General features: G+C 39.0%; 1 protein-coding gene across 1 annotated transcript; it reads left to right on the top strand.

Moving 5' to 3' along the window:
- Positions 1–9,034: 9,034 nt before the first annotated feature.
- On the top strand, positions 9,035–21,794 carry ERD1 (Clp ATPase). Its single transcript, XM_087677556.1, has 13 exons — positions 9,035–9,332; positions 9,440–10,266; positions 10,367–10,524; positions 10,823–11,052; positions 11,218–11,326; positions 11,418–11,551; positions 18,601–18,702; positions 18,787–19,068; positions 19,912–20,063; positions 20,201–20,495; positions 20,572–20,805; positions 20,897–21,133; positions 21,221–21,794. Exons 2-13 carry the CDS (start codon positions 9,500–9,502, stop codon positions 21,545–21,547), a joined length of 3,027 nt encoding a protein of 1,008 aa, XP_087533682.1. The 5' UTR covers positions 9,035–9,332; positions 9,440–9,499; the 3' UTR covers positions 21,548–21,794.
- Positions 21,795–22,750: the final 956 nt, after the last annotated feature.

The raw sequence follows: 22,750 nt of genomic DNA, 5'->3' as shown, positions 1-22,750 counted from the left end.
TTGAGTAGAAGACCTGCAATTCATAACATTTCTATCATATCTTTTGATTCTTTGATTGCTATGAAAGATACATATCACCAGGATATTACTTTTCATTCTGATTGGCAAAAATTAGTTCAAAATAATTTCATTCATGTTGATTCATTGTCATATAATGATGGATTTATGTTTTTTGAAAAGAGACTGTGTGTTACTATTCCATTCCGATCTTTTATTTTGAATGAAATTCATTGTCCCCCATATCAAGGTCATAGAGGTATCATATCTACATTACGCATGTTAACTGAAGATTTTTATTGGCCGCATATGGATGCAGATGTATCTAATTTCGTTTCTGAATGTTTGATTTGTCAAAGAATAAAGAGACATCATGGTAAACAATATGGATTATTAATGCCTTTGTCTATTCCATCTAAACCTTGGGAACATATTTCTATGGATTTCATTACTGGTTTACCAAATACTAAATCTAACCATGACATGATTTGGACAATTGTAGATAGATTTAGCAAGCAAGCATATTTCATTGCATGTAAGAAAACTTTAACAGCATCACAAGCAGCATAGTTATTTTTGAAAACTGTTTTTACTAACCATGGATTGCCAAAAGTGATTATTTTAGATCGAGATTCTAGATTTTGTAATAATTTTTGGATTACACTGTTTGCAAATCTAGGCACAAAGATTGATTTCTCATCTGCATTTCATCCAGAAACAAATGGACAAACAGAAGCCACAAATAGCACCATTCTAGATCTTTTACGTGCATATACTATCTCTAAACCTCAGACATGGGATACTCATTTGCATTTATTACAGTTTGCATACAACAATACACCGCACACATCTACAAAGAAAGCACCTTTTGAAGTCATTTATGGATATAGATTATCTACACCTGTTGCATCTTTGTCTAATAGAATTCAGAGTGCTGATGATATTGCTACTATGCATAACAGTATTTTTGATGAGGTTAAGGATATGATTGCTAAAGCCCAACAATCATATACCAAACAAGCCAACAAGAAAAGACAAGCCATGAATTTCAAAGTTCATGATTATGTTTGGCTTAGAATAGAAAAGCGTAGACTACAAAGTGTAGATAGACATCCAGGTGGATTAATGATAATGCATTCAAGTTAGAATTGCCATCTCATTGGAAAATTCACAATACATTTCACATTAGTTTATTGAGACCATTTAGAGGCCAATTACCTATCCACCCTGTTTATGAAAACCCACCTTTATTAGAGGAAGAGACTGAAATACTTGAACCAGAAGCCATCATAGACACTGACTACATGACCACTAGAACTGGCCGAAGGTATTCTAGATATCTAGTAAAATTTAAGAACCATCCTGTAGAGGAAGCACAATGGATGCACGCTAGAGACTTAAATGTTTTCCCCACTTTGTTATCTCCACATTGAGCTAATAGCAATTGAGGTCAATTGCTATCCCATCCCAAGGGTATGATGCCAGGAGGCATATTCCACGGTGGATTCCGTGCCACGGTGGATTCCGTGAGGTTTTACGGTGGATTCCGTAAACTTAGATGACCGGGGCTCATACACAAAGAGGATTCTTTGTGCGAGAAGTTGATGGGGACGCCTGTCCTTTTCGGGTGTTTCATTAATTTAGTGTGTACGTGGGTGATTCCATAGCGGGTGATTCAGCAAAATGCATATTAAATTAATAAACGTTTATGAGTTTAGAGTGCGCACTCGTAATAAATTAAGGTTAGGATTTATTTCTAACCAATTGATTTATTTATGTAGCTGAAGACTGCTAGGTATTCACTTTTGTCGGTTTAATTGTATTATTTTACTAATGATTGTGAATGCTTCAGTTGATATGTAGAGATAGCAGCAGTGGAGGAGGAAAGCATTGGAGTCTAACGAGTATTCGACCTTTGGACTATATTTTGATAGGCGCCACGCCTATATTTTGTTATGTCTATTGAGACATTGATTATTGATTATTATTTTGTATGCGCCTATGCGCTCGGATATGTTATTTCTATTTGGACATTGAGATTGGGCGTGCCAGACTCTATGGGCACCGTCCATTAGCTTTATTTTCCTATTTTTGTAGAAAGCAAACTCAAAAGCTAAAAGCTTGTCATATTTTTGTAAATTGGGCTATTATTGAGCATGAAGATTGAAATATACATAAAATACATGCTTTGTGAAGCGCTCACACAAGGCATGGGGGGAGATTGAACCCAATTTGTCTCTTGCTTCTTGTCGTTCATGCTTTTACATTGTTTTTTGTGCAAAAAGGTAGAGTTCATTGTTCTTGGGGACCTTCCGGGATTCACTACGTGAGCATACTGCGTCCGATCTGCGCACCAATCTCAAGCCTCTCAAAACCCAAGCACTCAGCGAGGTTTGCATCAAGAGTCACCCTTTGACTCACTAGGGTGGTCTACAAGGACTCTCACTCCCATGTGGCTCATCACTCCTTTGTCTTGACAAAGTGCTCCATCAATTGCTTGGTTGTCTCCTCTAAGTCTCTTCCTAAGTGTTAGGTCTTTGGGATGCGTGTCTCCTTGTAATATCAAGGTTGGCCTATTGTTTGTGTTGATGGATGCATCTTTCCATGCTAATGTGGTTAATTTTGCAATCCACAATATCAAAATACTTTTTAGATTAATTCATTAAAAAAATAAATGGTTAAGCTTCAAGATTGACAAAATATTAGAAGTTGGCATCACTAAATTAAAAAAGTACTACACTTGGAGTATCTAAAGATGTGTCAACTACAACATAACTCAAATTGATATCATGTTGATGCTAGCATTATAAATCGCCAAGTAGCTTCCTTGACTTCTTCTCTCAAGATGTCATTTGCTAATTGTAAGACGGATGACTAGATGGAATGTACTTCTTATAATCATGTATTATCTTCCATTCCCTATTAACTCAGTTTCATCTTGTCTTGCATTGTTTACCATTTCTATGAAAATTTTATGTACTACTTGGCAATGAAGTCCCATTTATGAATAGTACTTTGGATGTGAGCCAATAGCATTTTGCTCTCAATCGTATCTTCAAGGTCTAGCTTTATCGCAATTAGCACCAAAGTCTCCCTAGCATCCTATAGCCTTGTGAATTGTTTACAGGAGGCTAGCTCGCACTACTTGTCCCCCTACTTGGCAAAATTTGGTTGCTTGATCTGCTACCATAAATGTGCCCTTTGGTACTTTCTACTTAGTATTTGCAAGGGGTGTGCACTATTCTATATGAACACCCCCTCCACAATATAGCTTGGCTTGTATGGGGAGGAGCAAAGAGGGACATATGAGACCATCCCTGTACTCTTGTTAGGAGGCCTATGAACATGGGAGAACCCTTGCACAAGATTGCTTTGCATATGTGTGGTTGCCACTAGAGTTGGAAAGGAAGGAAACTATTGGGATGCACCCTAGCTAGTCACCATGGGCCCGTGGTGACGAGAAGATGAGAAACTAATGTTAGTAGGCATGGGAATTGTTTGTGTTGTGGGGATGAACAATTGCTAAAACATAGAATGGCAAGAGAAAAACGTTGGGGTGGAATGGTTGGTGTCATTAGGATGAACTATTGCTAAAATTTCTCCATGGCCTTGGTGGAGTTATAGATGGAGGGGTAAGCTAGAAAGAGGCATCATATAAGCTAATGCCAAGAGGTTTGACAGCAGAGAAAGCTATGTTATTGTGATGTGCAATAGATGGTCATGAAATATTTTACATCCTTGATGCAAAGTCAAAGTGAGAAGCACCTATATTGTCCTCAAGTTGTAACAATGGCATGGAAGAGTTGACCAACCCATCAAGCTATATTGTAAGAATAAGCTAATATGAGAGAGAGAGAGAGAGAGAGAGAGAGAGAGAGAGAGAGAGAGAGAGAGAGAGAGAGAGAGCACAATTCATTTTGCATGTTATTTTGAGATTGTACTAATATCTATTAAGTTACCTTGCTCGCAAAATCTATGCGGTCATCTAGTGCATACACTTCAAGTACATGTCTTTATGTTCATATGCTACCTAGTGCATGCATGCAATCACTAGTTTCTGTGCATGGATGTTTACTATGCACAATTTGAAGATGTCGGAGAGAGATGTAGATGTTTGAATACAAATCAAAGAATTTTGTGTACAAATGATATAAAAAAATTGAATCGTAAATTTCCAAATTGAAAGTGTGAGAAACTTGCATACTAATACGCAAGCCTATGTGGTGACAAACAAATCATGTTCTTTTGTTAGATTTTTTTATGTCTTTGTTACTTTAGTGCTTTACTTCTAAGTTTTGAATCTAAGGGGATGTATAACTTGATTTATGGCATATTAGGCTTAGTAATTATATTTAACGATCAACTAATGTGTTTAGCTCAATAAGCACACAATAATATTATCAATTTAAAGACAAATTGCTAAAATGGTTAACCTTATGATAGTTGTATAAGCCATGTTAAAACATGCAACTAATCTAATTTAGCAAGTATTCATTTGCATACACAACTTTATGTTTGATGAGTATTTTATTTGTTTATCTATTTTCGCAAAGTGGTGATGGATAGATTTACACCTTTCATACAAACAACGCCCACAAAATCTTACACACACCTAAATGATGGTCAATGCACTTGTACATTTAATTGAGTGCATTTGACCAATGTTACAAGCTCATTGACCAATGTTATATAATTTATTTTAGTATGATGCAATTCTATTAAAAAATATATTTACATCACAAGGAAAGATGTGACATGATTGTCCTTGAAACCATTACCTTAGCTCCTCAAGAGGAGCTTGAATGTTATTTGATTAGACTAGTGAAGTGCCTTAGGAAGGTTAGACCATTCTTTAATATAAGAATATATAATGTTTTGTATGTTGGTTTCAACTTGCAAGAGAAGCATAGTCATTAGCAAGATTGTATTGAAGTTAATGTTTGTTCAGCTTTTGTATTGTTGCTTAGATGACATTGAATTGAATAAGTAACATAATGAAAACTAGCGAATAGACGGCAAGCAAAGTTGCCGTGTGATACAATCCATTTCTTATCTTTCTCTCTCCTTTTTTTCCTCTATTTTTTTAATTTTTAAATTCTCACACACACACACACACTCTCTCCCCTTTTATTCTCCCCCCTCTCTCCTCTCTTTTCCTTCTCTCTCCCTCTCCTCTTTTTTCCTTGTTTTTTTTTCTTCTCTCTCTCTCTTTCTCTATTCTCTTTTTAAATTTTTTATTCTCTCTCTCTCTCTCCTTATCTTCTCTTTGCGCTTTTCTTCTTCTCTCCCTCTCTCCTCTCTCCTCTCTTTTCCTTCTCTCTTTCTCTTCTATTTTTAATTCTCTCTCTCTTTTTAAATGTTATCTTTCCTCTCTCTATAATTCTCTCTACATGTTCTCTCCCTCCCTCTCTCTCTCTCTCTCTCTCTCCTTCTTTCACTTTCTTCTCCCCCCTTGGTCTCTCTTAAAGTATGTAAATTTTATATTTTCCCTATATATAATTCTCTCTTTATGTTTATATTCTCTTTTTTTTTTCTTCTTCTCTCTCTCTCTCCACCCCTTTTTCTTCTCCTCCCTTTTCTCATGATTTTTCTTTTTTTCTTTTCTCTCTCTTTCTCTTCCCTCCTCTCTCTCACACAAAATATTTAAATTTAAAAAAGACTTTTCTCTTTTTCCCCATCTCTCTTCCTCTTTTCCTCTTTCTTATTCTTATTCTTATTCTCTCTTTCTTTCTCTCTCCTCTTTTTACATTTTTTTCTCTTTATTTTTTCTTTTCTCTTAATTCTCTTTGTGTTCAAATTCTCTCTCTTCTTATTTTCTCTCTCTCCTTTTCTTCTCTCTGTCTCTCTCTCCCCTCTCTCTTCTTTTCCTTTTTTCTTTTTCTCTCTCTCTCTCTCTCTTTTAAATTTTATATTTCCTCTCTCTATAATTCTTTTTCTCTGTTCCCCCCTCTCTCTCCTTTCCTCTCTTCTTTCTTTTTTGCTCTTTGTGTGTGTGTGTGTGTGTGTGTGTGTGGTACATATGAGAGAGGGGAGGGGGAAAATAAAAATGTTTAATTTAAAAAAGACTATTCTCTTTCCTATTTTCCCCCTCCTCTCTCCATCTTCTTCTTCTTCTTCTTCTTCTTCTCTCTCTATCTCTCTCTCAAAGTGTGTGAAAAATTATGTTAAAAACTTTAAATTATTATTTTTTAAATTAATTAAAAGAAAAGTTTAATCAAAGAGAGAGAGAGAGAGAGAGAGAGAGAGAGAACTTAGGCTCTACACATGAGAGAGAGGGGGGAGGAATTTCATTAAAAAGGGAAAGGGGAAAAGAAAGAGAGAGATTATAAGCGGGAGAGAGGGGAGGGCGTTTTAATTAAAAATGGAGGGGGGGGGGGACTTTAATGAAAAAAGGGAGGGGGAAGAGAAAATGAGAGATTACATGAGAAAGAGGGGAAGGAAGGGGGTTTTGATTGAAAAAGGGAGGTTTGGAAAAGGGAGTAGGTTCGGGAAGTCGAGGTTTGGGGCTTTTCGAACCTATAGCAAAAATAATATAGTAGTGAAACTATGATCCTCAACTTTAAATAAATTAGTACACTTAGTATCACCAAATAATCATATTGATGTAATGAGAGTACTCATTAGCTTCAAGAAAGCATGAAATTTGTAAGGTGAATGTGAATGTTTGGTAGTTCATAGTTTGTTAAAATGTGGGGTATCCATGCATGTTGATTGTTTCAAAGTTTGTTAGCTCTTAGCTTGTTGAAATGTGGGGTATTCATGCATGTTGACTCTCTTAGGCACACATTAGCTTTTAAGATCTATCTTTTTACATCTACCCCATGAGAGTTGAGCGCAATTTAAATGTGTCCCTCTTGTCTTTGTCCCCTGCCCCATGCCCCCCGCATGGATGTCAAACAATTTGCTTGTCTTATATGTAGAAGAGGTCTTGGGATAAATAATTATTCTCTTCTCTTCAAATATCACGTGAATGATTCTTGGATTCTTTTCTTTATACGTATAACATATGATCAAGGATTCTCACTCATTTTTTGAGGCTCATTGGCACCACTAGTTATCTTAACAACAAAAACTTGTATCGTTTGAGCTAAGGAAGCATGCCTAGATTCTACTTGGGGATGCTTTCATTGTGTCAAGGGGCATGCATTACAAACATTGTTGTTAATCTCAAGAAGCATTTTTGAGGTTGTTCTACTATTATGTTCCCAAAGATATGTTTGGTAATAGGTATTCATATATGTTTAATAGACATAGATATGTGTAATTATGCCACCAAATTGGCTTGGTGAATTACATTGGTTAACTTAGGTTTATTGAGATGGAAGTGATTTTGATATTCAAGATACTAGATATAGAAAGTCTATATGTGCATATTTTCCCCTTTTCTAGTAACATGGCAACCCAACTATGCCATCCCTAAGGAGATTTGAGGGTATAAAAGATGAAGGCATGGTAGCTTTGATATTCTCTTTTCATTTTGCAATGCTACTACACTTCACACCTTTTACAATAGCCTTCAACATAGTGCTGAGCTTTATGGCAAGCTTTTATCCCCTTTTTTAGCAACATGGCAACCCAACAAAGTTATCCCCAAGGAGTTTTGAGGGTATAAAAGATCAAGGCATGCTATCTTTGATCTTCCCTTCACATTCTGCAATGTTATTACACTTCTCACCTTTTATGATAGCCTTCAATAGATGTTGTCCCAATGAACCCACATAAGGACAAAAGCTTTAGGTGGGATGGTATCAAATATGAATCCTTAATGAATGATGCTTAATGTTAGTGACTTGGAGGCATTCTTGCTCTCTAGGTTTGTTATTACAAAGAATGGGAGGTGCAATTTTAGATGTGAATGAGCAAATGGCAACTCTCTTTTCATCTTAAATCAAAGAATCATGCTATTGTATAGTAGCCTTGGGTACTTATAGTACGAGTTTTCCTTGAAGAGATGGGAGTTTTGCATGGTAACACATACTTAAGATGTTCTTAATGTTGATCAACCTATCATGCTCAAATTATTGATGACGTTGACTCATCTAGTTCACTCTTGAATAACGATCCTAAGAAATTCTCCCCTCCGCGTTAAGGGGATAACACTTTTCTCATAACATCAATTTCATTAAAACTTAGTCTTGCATTGTGATTGCCACTTTTCCATAACATCAACTTCATTGGAACTTGTTCTACAAGCTCTTTGGATCTTGATTGTATGCACACAATGCTTATTCTACAATTGACTTAGGGTAGCTACATGTTGCCTTGGATGGTTGAGGTAGTGCAAAAGGTATCCATGTGTCCTTTACACATCTTCTGTGCCTAGTTATAATATAAAAAGACTTGTGACCCATTAGTTTGCAAGACTTAACCTCACAAGATTACGAAGGGTTCAAGTCTTGATAGATGCACACTAGACCTTTTATGGCGCCTTTCTTAAAATGGGTGTTGTCACTTTGTGAGTTGCATGTGGACACAAGTGTTTATGCTCAAATGTGTTAGCCATCTTGCATATGTGGTATCTATAATCTTTCGACACATGGCACAATGCCCCTTTTTTTTTCTACACATACTAGTCCGTATGTGTAGCATGTAACCATCCTCATTCGAGCATTGTGACCGTCACTATTTTGAGAGAATTGACCTCATTGCAGCTTATTTCGGAAGCTCTCTACACCTTGATCGTCGTTGCAGGCACGATGATTCTAACATTGAGATTCTCTTTGATAACATTGACTTCATTGCAACTTATTTTGCAAGCTTTTTGAACCTTAAGCACATGCACATGAGACTATTGCTTTTTCCGTAGCCATGGAGTTTGGATCACGAGAAATTCTAGGGGCCATGGTTGCAAGGGTATTAGGCTTAGGCCTCGGAAGTGGGTATGATTCTTGCTGAAACATGAACCACGAGAACAAGTGCCCAAAAGGGGGGCAAAGCGAGGGGAAGGATCCTTAAGGAATAGACGCGTGTGCTGATGCTCTTAGAAAACGTGTAGGTGATTCTCCTCCATTATTCTTTTTCCTCTTTCTCTCTCAAAGTTGGGAAAAGCTTGCGTGCCCGTCTCTTCTCGCTCGCTCGCTCGCTCGCTCGCTCCCGTGCTTGTGGTCCACTCTCTCCAGCACACGCGGAGCCGCCCCTCTCCTATTCGCTCCCTCGCCCATCCTCCCCTTTGTACATTCCTGCGTTCTGAATGGTGGCAGTCTGTCTCTCGCAATAGCAGGCTTCTGTACATAACCTCTCGATCCTTAATCGTCTCATTCTGGCAATCTACAGCGCATTTTCCATCCCCGGGCATATCTCTGGTTCCCGGGAAGTCTAATTCGTCGAATCTGCAGGTAATTAGAAAAACATACTCACACGCGCCCGCGCACACACAGAGTATTGTGTTGTATAGGGATTATTCGAATTAGGTTATCACCCTTCAAAAGGATTGCAATAACAGATTTATCCAAAGGATCATCTAGCTGCAAATTTCGGAATCAAGGCACCGACGATTATTGGCATGGAGAGCATAAGCTTAGCCGCATCTGCCTTTGATGGCGCCTCAACATCAAGGGCCGCCACTGGTGTACAGAAGAGGCCTCAAGCCAAGAAATTGTCTCGCATCCCACGCTCTCACAATGGCTCATTGCTGCGGATGTCAGCAGCTGCGCGGCCGCCTCATTGCACGATCTCATTCAGTAAAAGCTCTGGTGTCCTCTCGAAACAGTCCTTGGCCTGCCAGCGTGGCCTCAGGTCACGCAAATCTGTGGATGAAGTGGGCCGGTTGTACTCACACGGGGAGGGATTTGACTTTGCTGTCGTTTCTTCTGGTTGCATGTTCAATCTGGTTTCCTGCCCAGGTTGCCGGACGTCTCGATACTCAAGGCTTGTAGTAAAGGCAGTCTTTGAGCGCTTCACTGAACGGGCAATCAAGTCTGTAATGCTCGCACAAAGAGAAGCCAAAGCTTTCAGAAAAACCGAGGTAGGAACAGAGCAATTGCTTTTGGGGCTAATCGCTGAAGATCGTGCAAGTGAAGGCTTTCTTCGGTCGGGAATCACAATTGAGAGAGCACGTGAAGCTGCCCGAGCAGTCTCTGGTGACAATGTTCCACCAACTAGTCCTGATAAGCCTGCGACGGAGGTGCCCTTTTCAGTCGGGAGCAAGCGTGTATTTGAGGCTGCACTTGAAAATTCCAAGAAGATGGGGCATAATTATATTGCCCCTGAGCACATTGCATTGGCACTTTTCACAGTGGATGAAGGCCCGGCCACGGAGATTCTTGAGAGGTCTGTGCAATGAATTTGTAACTCTCATGCTGTTCCATTTTCCTTTCTGAGCAGCATTAAAGTATTGCAATTTGTTTATCAGCAAGTTTTAGTAGTGCAGGCTGGGCTTGAAAAAAGAGAAACTGCAGACTGAAGCTATCTCAAGACTTCAAGGAGAGCTTGACAAAGAAGGCCGAACGCCCATGGCATCTCTTGCAGTTCCTGCTAAGTCGACAGCTGCTGCTGGGACAGTTTCAAAGCGTTCAAGTGGCAGAAAAGGTTTGTATGTTGACAGAGGAGGAGGGAGTTAAAAGGGCCCCCCCGGGGGGCGGGGGGGGGGACTAGGGGGTGAGGGGAGAAGAAGGAAAGAAGAGTTCTACCTGGGGAGGGGAGAAGAAGAAAAGAAGTGTTCTACCTGCTCATTCAACTTTGTGTTTGCTAGATAATATATAGAGAAATAAGACTTCAAGGGCTAATGGATGGTTTACTTTCTCTGGCAAGTTAGCAGAAATCATTACACAGAAGATTTCCTAACATCTTTTACTATGTATTTCTAATTGGGCGTTTGGTCTGGCAGAAAAGGGTGCCCTTGCTGATTTTTGTGTAGATATAACTGCCCGTGCACGGGAAGGCAGGATCGATCCTGTTATTGGTCGTGACAAAGAAGTTCAAAGAGTTGTACAGATTCTTGCACGCCGTACAAAAAATAATCCAATCCTTTTGGGAGAACCAGGGGTTGGAAAGACAGCAATTGCTGAAGGTTTGGCATTGCGCATTGTTGGTTCCAATGTTCCTGAGTTTCTCAATGTAAGTTAGGTTGCTGCACCAAGAATATCCAATGACTAGCTTAGTGTGAATTTTTTGTAGCATGAGCATGATCTTTATTCTTCTGAATAGAGAAAGACGAGATGACTTTTTTCTTTTTCTCCATATCTTTACAGTTGCTGAGTCGTTTTTCATTGGCATATCCAGGACAAGCGTGTTATGTCTTTGGACATGGGTCTGCTGCTTGCTGGGGCAAAAGAGAGGGGAGAGTTGGAGTCTCGTGTGACCAGCCTTATAGATGAAATAAGAAAAGCAGGTTTTGATTTGCAATTGGAAATAGTTGAGCTTTTGATAAGCTTGCTTGAAACACTTAAACTCACCTGAGCTTAAGTTGTTTTTGATTTCAGGAAATGTGGTGCTGCTTATTGATGAGGTTCACATGCTCGTGGGTTCTGGCACAGTTGGCAGAGGTGGAATTAGTGGTGCAGGTCTTGACATAGCAAATCTGCTAAAACCTGCCCTAGCTAGGGGAGAACTTCAGGTATCATGTGTAAAAGATCAGCATATTGTTTGCTTTTTTTGGTTTGTGGTTACATGGTATAGAAAATGGATAATTTTTGTACTTTGATAAATGTGCCCAATCTAGAATTATGAACCAATCAAGCAGATGACGAGTCTTACAGAGATGAGAGAGACAATCGATGGCACTTGATGTTTCTAATTGGTATTGACTGGAGTATTCGAATAACTTATCTTCTTGATCTGATGCGCATTCAAAAAAGTGTTGGGCACTCACTATGGAATCATCTTGTGGGACTTAAAGATGCCAAAGCTGCTACAGTTGATTTAACTGAATAGGGAGTCAAATCAACATTGTGGCCCATTGTAGATAGAATTCTATTAAAGGACAGATACTGTAAAGCACACTGTGTGCTTTCAAAGGAAGAGATAAATACCATTACTTTTAGGATGAGATCATTCCATACACCTATGGTTATGATTCTTTCCTGCAAAACATATTTATTATGATGAAAATCTTTTTTCAAACTAAAGATCCATGGTTGCCATAACTTTCTTAAGGTTAGCATTTTATGATGACATTCAATATCTTTTAATCTATATGGAGTACCATGAAAAGCTTATGTGGGCAGGGAGGGAATGAGGGAAGGGAGGGAAACAGAAAGGGGGGGGGGCGGTTTTGGGAGGGGTATATGTTGCTGCTGTTCGTCACAGCTAGTCATCAAAGGGCCCCTCGTAGAATGTCTCCCACGAAGACCAAGTCAAACCAAGTATCAACCCAACTGCTGCAACTATAGGAATGTTGGAGTGGGAAGGGGTCCCTTGTATACAGAGTCTTTGGAAGCAGAGTAGGCTACTAGGTGCTTTTAATGGATGTATGATACTCAGGTCAGCAAGCAAGCGACACACTAGAATTCTTTATATGTGGCTCCTAGCGGATATATGTTGTTGTGTTCTCTCTCTTTATCATATCCTTTATTAGTGCTTTGAAAGATAATTCATGCGCTGAGCTTTTGCCAAGATAAGTGCATCATTGGGGCTTGACTCTACTTCTTCAACAATGCTTGAATAACATCATGTATGGTTGAAATATATCAGATGGTCATTCACAATGCTATTATAGAGGAGTACTTAGCTTCGATTTGGATGCAATCCATTTGTTGTGTTTTGTTTGGTTATCATGATCCTTTACCAGCTCTTTGATAAATGATTCGTGAGTCCCAGCAAAGCCTTAGTTCAGATCAGTGGCTTGGGACAAGACTCTACTTCCTCAACATTGTCCGCAAGTCCAAACAAACACCGCATTTGGTTGAAGATTTGAAGACTATAGGATGGTCCTCCGAAGTCTCTACTTTGATCCTTTACTAGGTCTTTGATAAATGATTCGTGAGTCCCAACAGAGCCTTAGTTCGGATCAATGGCTTGGACAAGACTCTACTTCCTCAACATTGTCCGCAAGTCCAGACAAACTCCACATTTGGTTGAAGATTTGAAGACTATAGGATGGTCCTCCAAAGTCTCTACTTTCTTGACATTAAAGAATCTTACACTTTCTTGAGATGTATGGTTTTCATGGTTTGCAAGGAGAGTATATATACTAATCTAATGATTTGGTGAAAATAAATATTAAGGGTGGTCTCCATGCATAAAAGAGATCACAAGATATGTTAATTCCGGCCCTCCTAATGATGGTTGGTTTTTTGGTGGGAATATATAGCTCGATTTGATATCTTAGCTTCATTGTTTGATTGTCAATGAAAGCATGGTTGGTGTTGTGCAAATTTCCTTAATTTTGTACTCCAACTTACAAAGGCAGAGTCTCTTGTCATTGAGACCTCTTACATGATAAAGATTTGAACAATTGATTACTTCTCCTTTTGTTGTAAAGTTTTATTTCTATTTGAAATGAAAGTTCTAGAGCAAGTATATCACTACACTTGCTATCCTAGCTCATGAAAACATTCGAGTAGCATACTGTAGTGCCATTGTCTTAAAAGAAAAGTCCAATCTATTTATTTGTGACAAGAATATTTGCCTTGTGGTAATTCTTCACTCATGTGGATTGTGCAAAGGACCTTGTAAGTTGTAAGACACTAGCCTCCCAAAAATTGCACAACTCAGAGAGTTTGTGAGACATCAATCTCCCAAAATTGCACAACTCACAATAGAGGAGAACTTGGATTGTGTAGAGGGATCCTCTAAGAGAGAGTGAAATGCCCACCTAGGATGCTACTTGAGCATAGGACAAAGTGTGACCCATCTCAGAAGCACAAGGCACTTGTACGTGAGAGATGACACATGTCATATCCATGAACATAAAGGGATTGGATATCAGACTCACCTTCTAGTTGTAGAGCCAAACAGACTCACGTATGAGCGTGGGACTTAGCAACACTCCGGGTCACAACCACACCGCAAGAGTTGGCGTCCCATACCACGAGCCCGTACCATTCGGATATATGGATGCATCTTGCTATGGGCCAGGAGTCCAAGAGTGGTGATCACACAATAATGTGCACAATAGGGCCTTAAGAGTCCCATAAATAGGGCTCAGTTGCCCCAACCTCAGAGTGTCCTAAGTCACTTTATAACCTTTGTGAGACCAATGCTACTAGTGCCCATCTGGATGTTCAAGGATGTAACACTTCCCCCCTTAAGAATATTGCTGTCCTTACGAATACTCTTAGGAATGAAGTGGAGAAAATGATTCTTTAACAAATGTACAACTCTTGAGTAACCTTTGCCTCTGGGTAGTTTTTCCACTTGACTAAATACGCAGGATAAACGATTTGATGGGATTGTTTAGTCCTATAGTCAAGAACCAATTCGGGTTCGAATGGAACATATCAAGTTGTGTCCTTGGGCTGTGGAACTTCCTCAGTTGGAACAATTTGTTCTCCTTGTTCCAGTTGTTCTTTCAAATGACTTACGTGGAACATAGGGTAAAGTTGGATCTTTGGAGGTAAATTAAGCTTTTCGGATACACTACTTATCTTCTTGGTAATTTGGAAAGGGTCGCAATACCTTAAAGTTAACTTATAACATTTGCGGTTAGTCATTGAATTAGAGTTTTTTGGGACTTAAGGTAAACCCACATACCCTCTTGGTGCTTAAGGAGTACGATGTTGCTTAGCATAAAATGTGGCATGATCTTGGGCCGTTTTAATGCTTTCCTTTGCAATCATCAAGATTTCCTACATATTATGTAAAAAGTATGGATGGCATTTTTACTCCCTTGAGCTTGACGATGATTGGTGGTTTCGGCTTATAACGGTACACAAGCATAAACAGGCTAAAGCCAATAGTTGAATGCTTAGTGTTGTTGTAAGCAAACTCAATTTGAGAAAGGTAACACTTCCAATCAAATTATCTATGGGAGACATATGCATGCAACATATGCTTCATAGTTTGATTTGTCCTCTCGGTTTGTCCATTGGTTTCAAAATGTTCCAAGAATAACATGGACAATTGAGTTTTCAATTTTTGGAATACCATATGCAAGAAATGGCCAATGAATTTAGGTCACAATCACTAGCTATTTCATTGAGCAAACCATAAAGTCTATAATGATGCTCAACAAAGAGGCTAGCCAATTTGTGGCTTTTATGGTTGTCTTTTTAACAATGAAGCCATTTTCATCAATTGGTCGACCATGAACTAGATTGCATCATGACTTCGATTTGTATGGGTAACGCACTACAAAATCCATAGAAATACTACTCCACGTTTTGTTGGGAATTTGTAAAGGATGTGACATCTGATCACACTACAAAATTCATAGAAATTCTACTCCACATCTTGTTGGGAATTTGTAAAGGATGTGACATCTGTGCTTGTTTGTGCCATTCAACTTTGTTAAGTTGAACACTGCGAGCACTTGTGCACGTAAGACTTGACCAAAGAAATTCCTTGGAATGTCCTCGAAGGAAGGGGCGGGGGAGACTGGGCAGTGGTTTGGTCCATCTTCAATTGTCAATCTTATCTCCATTAGTTTTTCATTTCCATGGTTGTAAATTGTTGTATTTAGCTTTAAGTATTTTTTCTCTCCATTTCTTGAAATATTAAATCTTGAAAACAAACTGTTGTTTGGTTTTTACACTATGGGCATAGAGTCCAAGAGTGATGATCACACAATAATCTACACAGCAGGGCCTTGAGTCCTATGAAATTTAAATAGGGCCCACTTGCCCTAATCTAAAGTGTTCTAAGTCACTTCATAACCATTGTGACCTACACAATAAATTGTGCAAAGGATCTTGAGTCCTATAAAATTTAAATAAGGGTTGGTTGCCCTAATCCGGAAGTGTTCTAAGTCACTTCATAATGACTATGACCCATAGTTGTTAGGTATGAAAAGTATGGTATGGTACGGTACGATAAAATATGGTACTAAATGGTACCTTAAGATTTTATAAGGTATAGTACGATATTAGTACGAAAAAAAATAACTTCATTATTTTGAACTATAGATGATAGAATAGATGTTTAAAGTCTAAATAGCAATGCTATTGGAGTATATAAGATGAATACTTGAGGGTAACACGCCAAAATCTCTATGGCATATGTCGCATGTGCAACATGCGCTATAACTTATAAGTACATACATAGGAGTGGATACATCATACATGAATGATCATACAAATAAGAGGCATGTATGCTTGAGAGAGAGAGAGAGAGAGAGAGAGAGAGAGAGAGAGAGAGAGAGAGAGAGAGGGAGATGAAATGACATGAGATGCTTTATTAATGTCTACAAGAGGCCAAAATGATCTGTGAGACCAACAGTTACCAAACAAACCACCAAAGGTTTTGGTAAAAGATTTATGAATTTTGTTATGGTTTTGTTTGGCATTGCTAAGGCTAAAGTAGCTACCGATGGTACATTCACTAATTCGTGTACTCTCAGAAGGTACATTAGGCCAAGCTATCCTTTGGCCTAGTTTTATTAGCAATGTGTACTAATGCTTTGGGTTGGGGTGTGCAAAATGAGCTGTGAACAAAGGTAAAATCAATAGGATTAAGCTACTTGATGGTTCTCAAATGGTGCTGAATTTATTTATTGATGATACTAACATATTGTGAAAAATGATGGGACATCAATTAGAAACGTTTGGAACTGCTTGAATACCTTATGTATGGCCTTTGGCTCTAGGATAAATCATAACACAACATGTATGAGGAGTCTAATCAAGCTTCCACCCCCTTTCTTGGTTGATCGATCAAGGCTACAAAATCACCACCACCACCACCACCACAACAACAATAGTCAACAACCCAAACCACCACCACCAACAACAACCACCAAAAAAAAAAAAGAAAGAAAAAGAAAAAGAAAAAAAAAGTGCTTGTTTTTTGGTTCGAATTCGTACGGTATGGTACGGTACGAACCATATAGTACGAACCAGTTCGTACTACGTACGAGTGCAACTATGCTGTGACCAATGCTACCAATGGCCATCCAGATGTCGAAGGATGTAATAGACAGACTTCCAAAATTTCTCAAAAGTGATAAGAGAACCAAAGTCTTCCTACTCTTATGTTGGGGTATTGAATGTGAAGGTTCATGTGACTGACTACATCCCTAGATGTCCTAGCTTGGAGCATGGAACTAAACATTCAATATGTGCGTGAGTGGGTAACATTGAGGTTGGTTTAAGTATTAGAAGTAAACCAGGTCAGACCTGCCAAATACATTAAATTACAGAAGAATGAGAAAAATCCTTTTGGAAACATGGGCATAGGGGCCATCTTGTAGGCTGGCTGTACTGCCCCACTAGTCTACAAATTGTCCTTGACTGCAATACACTTGGAGACTACCATTGATATTGAAGGCTGCTGTGAAGAAGCGATGTAGTGCAAGTGGTGCCTACCAAGTTGCAAATATGCGAGTGCCCTTGGGGCTTGGCTGTGTTCTGTTGGTCATTTGGCTCACCATTAGCTGCAATTAGCTGATTTCCATTATGAAACTACAAACAATGTTACTCTGATTCAAAAACCATTTTTTTTTGTGAATATAAAGAAGTGGCTGTAGCCATATGCCTTGTTATTTGGTGAGAACATTGTACACTAGCTCATTAGTGTACAAGGAGACATCATGAAAAACTATTTGGACGTAGCTTTTAAGAATCATATTGATATAGCTGTGTTCAATGGAGGAGTTGGAGAACAATAACCCTACCCAAATCTATTGGGGTTGAGCTTGCTACGATCAACTTGAGAGTGCAAAAGCTACTGCTCATGGCTACAGATCATGCACTGGTGTACAAAGGCATAGATACTCACAGCATATGTTCAGTATGCAACAAAGCAAGTGAGAGTTGATTATGGGCCAAAAAAAAACCCCATTGAATGAAGAAGCATCTTTCTGCTGGCAGCTGAATACTTTCATGCATCAGATCATTTGGATCCATATATTTAAGACCTTGGGGTCCAATTATATAGCCCAAGTTTGAGGGAGGTACAGGGTTACTTTCTAGGTAGGTTGTGTGAATAGCTGGGTTTCCTTCTAATCAGGCTAGTTGACAGTAAGGAAGTTGGAAACGTAGTATATACTTATGTTGAGATTGGGCTTGATATTTTACCCTGTGAGAATCTTCTCAAAAACTAAGATTAGTAACTAGTTGCTCCATGACTGTACAGTTTATAAGGATTTCGGGGCTGGGTCTTAAGACCAGTTGTAAATCTAATTAATAACTATAACTATCTGATGGTTATTGACTATGGTTTTCTTAAGTAGCCCTGATGTGTTTTCTGAAGTGTCTAGTGTATGCTATGTATGTTGTTGTTGGTCTAGGTCTGTATTTCCTGAGTGGACTAATTGCACCTGTTATTTAGCATTTAGACCTCGTTCCTTAAACACATTCTTGGCCATTAAGAAAATGTGTTTTCTCAATTACGATCAGCATTCAAGTTTTGACAATGTTTGTTGAGTTTTCCTGAAATATACGCATTTACTGGTGTCTACTCACATTTGTATCATTTTATTGGTGTCTGCTTTGTTTTGGAAGCTCAAGTATTGGACTTCCATTTGTGACCTATAGCAATTATCAAAATTTTGTTTGTTCTACTATGTAGTGTATTGGTGCTACAACAATTGGCGAGCACAGAAAGTACATTGAAAAGGATAAGGCTCTGGCACGGCGTTTTCAGCCAGTTATTGTGAATGAACCTAGCCAGGTATGTTGATCTCTTGCATAGATCTTTTATTTCAGTTCAAAGACATTTTGGATTAGATTTTCCATAATATATTCCTTCTTGTAGGAAGATGCTGTTGAAATATTACTGGGGCTTCGTGACAAGTATGAAGAACACCACAAATGTAGAATAACTACTGAAGCAGTTGAAGCGGCAGTTTATTTATCTGCTAGATACATTGCTGACAGATTTCTTCCAGATAAAGCTATTGATCTTTTGGATGAGGCAGGAAGCCGAGCTCGCATTGATGCATTCAAAAGGCGAAAGGAGCAAGAAGTTGGCATTCTTTCAAAGTCACCAAGTGAATATTGGCAAGAAATTCGAGCTGTGCAAGCTTTCCAAGAAGCAGTATGTGATTTTCCATTCCACTATTTTCTGGCATTCTTTCAGAATCTACTGCCGTTGTTTTGTTGATCGTTAGAATCTGAGCACCAAGTAGTGCAGGGTGGTATAGGGCACACTTGCAATGATGTAAATTGACTTTATGGACTTCGGCTATTTTCAATATTCTGAATGCGCTCATTAAAGTACTTATGTCTCATCTACATAAGCTGTATACCTGGCAGAGTATGCTGCTGGCAAAGCCAAAAGCAATCTGGATGTGGTGAATGGTGGAATTGTGGATTGTCTATAATTGGATGCCTCTTTTCTTTATTGAGTTTTACTACCCTCAAATACTATCTACCACATTGGTCACAACGGATCTTCGCCAATCTAGGAATCACAACCAAAATTTTGATCAGGACCATGGCGTTGTTAGCAGGTCACGAGCCAAAGTATCTACTAGTAGTGCATCTTGAAGTTCCTCATGTCATGGCTAGCAGGTCGTCGTGACTTTCTGTATGAGAGGGCACAAAATCACGAGTTTTATGTCAGGGTGGACTTTTATGTTGTAAACTTTTTACAAATTCAGTGATACTCTCAGTGAGGACTTGCACTGTTTTATCTAATACATGTTTATTTCAAAGCTGTAGTACCAACCAATGAAGGGCCTCTTTCTCCGTCATATGAAAAGAATTGTCATTGGGTAACCATGGCAATTGTCAACATTGTTAATCCATTAGTAAAACCTGAGGGAATATGAGTTTGGGTTGGCTTAGAATTAACAAGTTTTGACAATTTTAATTTTGTTTGTTCTTCAAATTTTCAGTATAATTATATTTGACTGATTTTTCTCGTGTCTGTTTTCAGGTTCTTGTTCCTCAAATTGTAACTGACAGTTCTTTGGTGAGTGGTGCTACTGCTTCTGTGGTTCAAGATACTGTATTACGGAGTCCTGATACTAAGGATGACTCATCACTTAGCATATCGAGCGTATTTCGTAGTGACGGTACTGATGATGGGTACATATACTTCCCCTATTTCAGGGAGATTGTTACCAGCAGTTTGATGTAGCTGATTAGACCAGTGAGTGAGCAGACGAAATAATGTCTTCAGATGAACATGGAAAGCTTAATACTATTACCATGGTGTTATGCAGGTCTGTGGTGGTTGATGCAGCTGACATTGCATCAGTGGCATCGATGTGGTCTGGTATACCCATTGAACAGTTGACTGCAGATGAACAAAGCAAGCTGCTTCATATTGAAGAAACTTTGAGAAGCCGTGTTGTTGGCCAAGATGATGCTGTAGGCGCAATCGCCCGAGCTGTTAAAAGGGCACGAGTTGGCCTCAAAGATCCAAATCGTCCGATAGCTGCAATGCTTTTCTGTGGACCCACAGGAGTTGGAAAAACAGAGCTTACCAAAGCTCTTGCTCAGCATTACTTTGGATCTGTAAGTGTCTCAGGTTACTTCTAAGCTACAATCACTCATTAGAAACTTTACAGTAAACAATGATAGAATGCTGCAGGAGCAGGCAATGATCAGGCTGGACATGAGTGAGTACATGGAACGACATGCAGTAAGCAAGTTGACAGGTCCTCCCCCAGGCTACGTTGGGTATGGTGATGGGGGAGTGCTTACAGAATCTGTACGGAAACGCCCCTTCACGATTGTTTTGTTGGATGAAATAGAGAAGGCCCACCCTGATGTGTTCAACATTCTTCTTCAAGTGTTTGAAGATGGACATCTGACAGATTCTCAGGTAGCTGCTACTGTGACACTCCATTGCTAAAGGCAAAAGACTCATTTATGCCCCACATACTGATTTCCTCATTATTGTTGGTTGTTTACAGGGACGCAGAGTTTCGTTTAAAAATACTCTTCTTGTGATGACATCAAACATAGGGTCCTCATCAATTGCTAAGGGGGGTAGTAATAGAATAGGTTTCACTTTCACAGATGATGTTGATGGTGGAAAGTATGCAGCCCTCAAAGCACTGGTGACAGATGAGCTCAAATCATATTTCAGGCCAGAGTTACTAAACAGACTGGATGAAATTGTGGTTTTCCGCTCGCTAGAGAAGTCAGATGTAGGTTCATCCTGTTCCATTTCATCAAAGACGTCAGTTATATTTGAGCTTTATTGATTTCTCACATACTGTTTTTGCTGAACACAGGTGCGAGAGATTGTAGAAATGATGCTGAAAGAGACTAATGGAAGGCTTTCAAAATTGGGAATAGGGTTGGAAATATCTGAAGCTATGATCAAGTTCATATGCGATCAAGGGTACGATCCCACATATGGTGCACGGCCATTGCGTAGGGCGATAGTACATTTGATTGAAGATAAAGTTAGTGAAGCTTTGCTGGGAGAAGCTTATGTTGCTGGGGACACTGCCCTGGTTGACATTGATGAGGCAGGAAACCCTGTCGTGACTCATTATAACAAACCAGACAAATGCCACCATGGACTGTGTCTCTCTATTCGGACAGACGCACTATAATATTGGTATCTGTAACTTATATCTTTGCATCCCGAGTTCTAGACAGTTTTACAGTAAAGGGTGGACTGTGGTCCACATATATATTGTGAATATGCAGTGCACCACTCCAAATCATGTATTCTTTTACAGGAGGCATTCATTGATCCTGCTTATAAACATTGGTTCCTCCCATTTCAGATGTGGTGGAAGGTTGGGAATGTAACCATTTTTCTTGTAATTTGGCAATAAGAAAGCCAATTCTTTGTTTTATATGACAAAATGAAGGATTCATATAGAGTAGTGCAAGAATCACAGTGCACTGATTAGGCTTTTGACGTCTGCTTGTATTTTTAGATTCCATTTTCCCCCTTCCCCACTTTTTGGAGAAAATGAGGTTTTCTTGAAATTTTGTTGGTTGGGTTTTTCACCCTTATTTTTCCTTTTGAAAACCAAAGAAGACTGATTTGTAGAGGGTGTATGTCAACTGTTTTTGTGCATGTGAGCGTGGTTTTTTTCATGGTGGTAGTGTGTGGGCTTGTGTTTCTTGATAAGATCTGCAGTTCGGGATCCACGGTTTAAGTACGACAATACTTTTTGGTATTAACAATTTTATGGACTTGCTTGCTTGTGCAGCATGTGTTACAAGGAGAGTTATCTGAGTTCTGGCAGTTGATTCCCTGTAGTGGAGGGTTCAAGCTGGCTGGGTGCATTACAGCCTAAAGCTCAATGATGATTCTATCATATGAGTTGATCAAAATGCTTCATGGAACTTCTATCAGGGCCCCAAACAGACTTGTGATATAACAAGCATGAACGCAAGGACTATTTATCTACAGATAGTATTGTATATTTATCGATATGCAGGTGGTCACTAACATGTTCCTTCTATGGTAGTATTTGGCTACAGATCTTCTACTTCCTAGAAATCTATGTTATTAGTCATACCTTGCCATTTGTTTTTACTCATAAGCACATTTGATTACATTCTCATAAGCATGGCGTACCTAAATTATTCCTGTGTACTAAGCACTAAACTGGTCATGCAGATGATTGGAAAGCATAGTAAGGCTTTATACTGAAAAGTAAAATAAATGAACAAAAAAGATTGTGACTAAGTATATAATTGGATGCTTTTGATGCGAAATGTTTTCTTTTATTACTTAAGAATGCGAAGTCTTGTTCTCTATAGCCACTCAACGTTATGTTAGACTCCAACACCATTAG

Source organism: Lygodium microphyllum, chromosome 5 (genome assembly GCF_053477565.2).
Source record: "Lygodium microphyllum isolate KBCC chromosome 5, Lygodium_microphyllum_v1.1.10, whole genome shotgun sequence".
Taxonomy (NCBI): Eukaryota; Viridiplantae; Streptophyta; class Polypodiopsida; order Schizaeales; family Lygodiaceae; genus Lygodium; species Lygodium microphyllum.
This window is presented reverse-complemented; position numbering and strand designations above follow the sequence as displayed.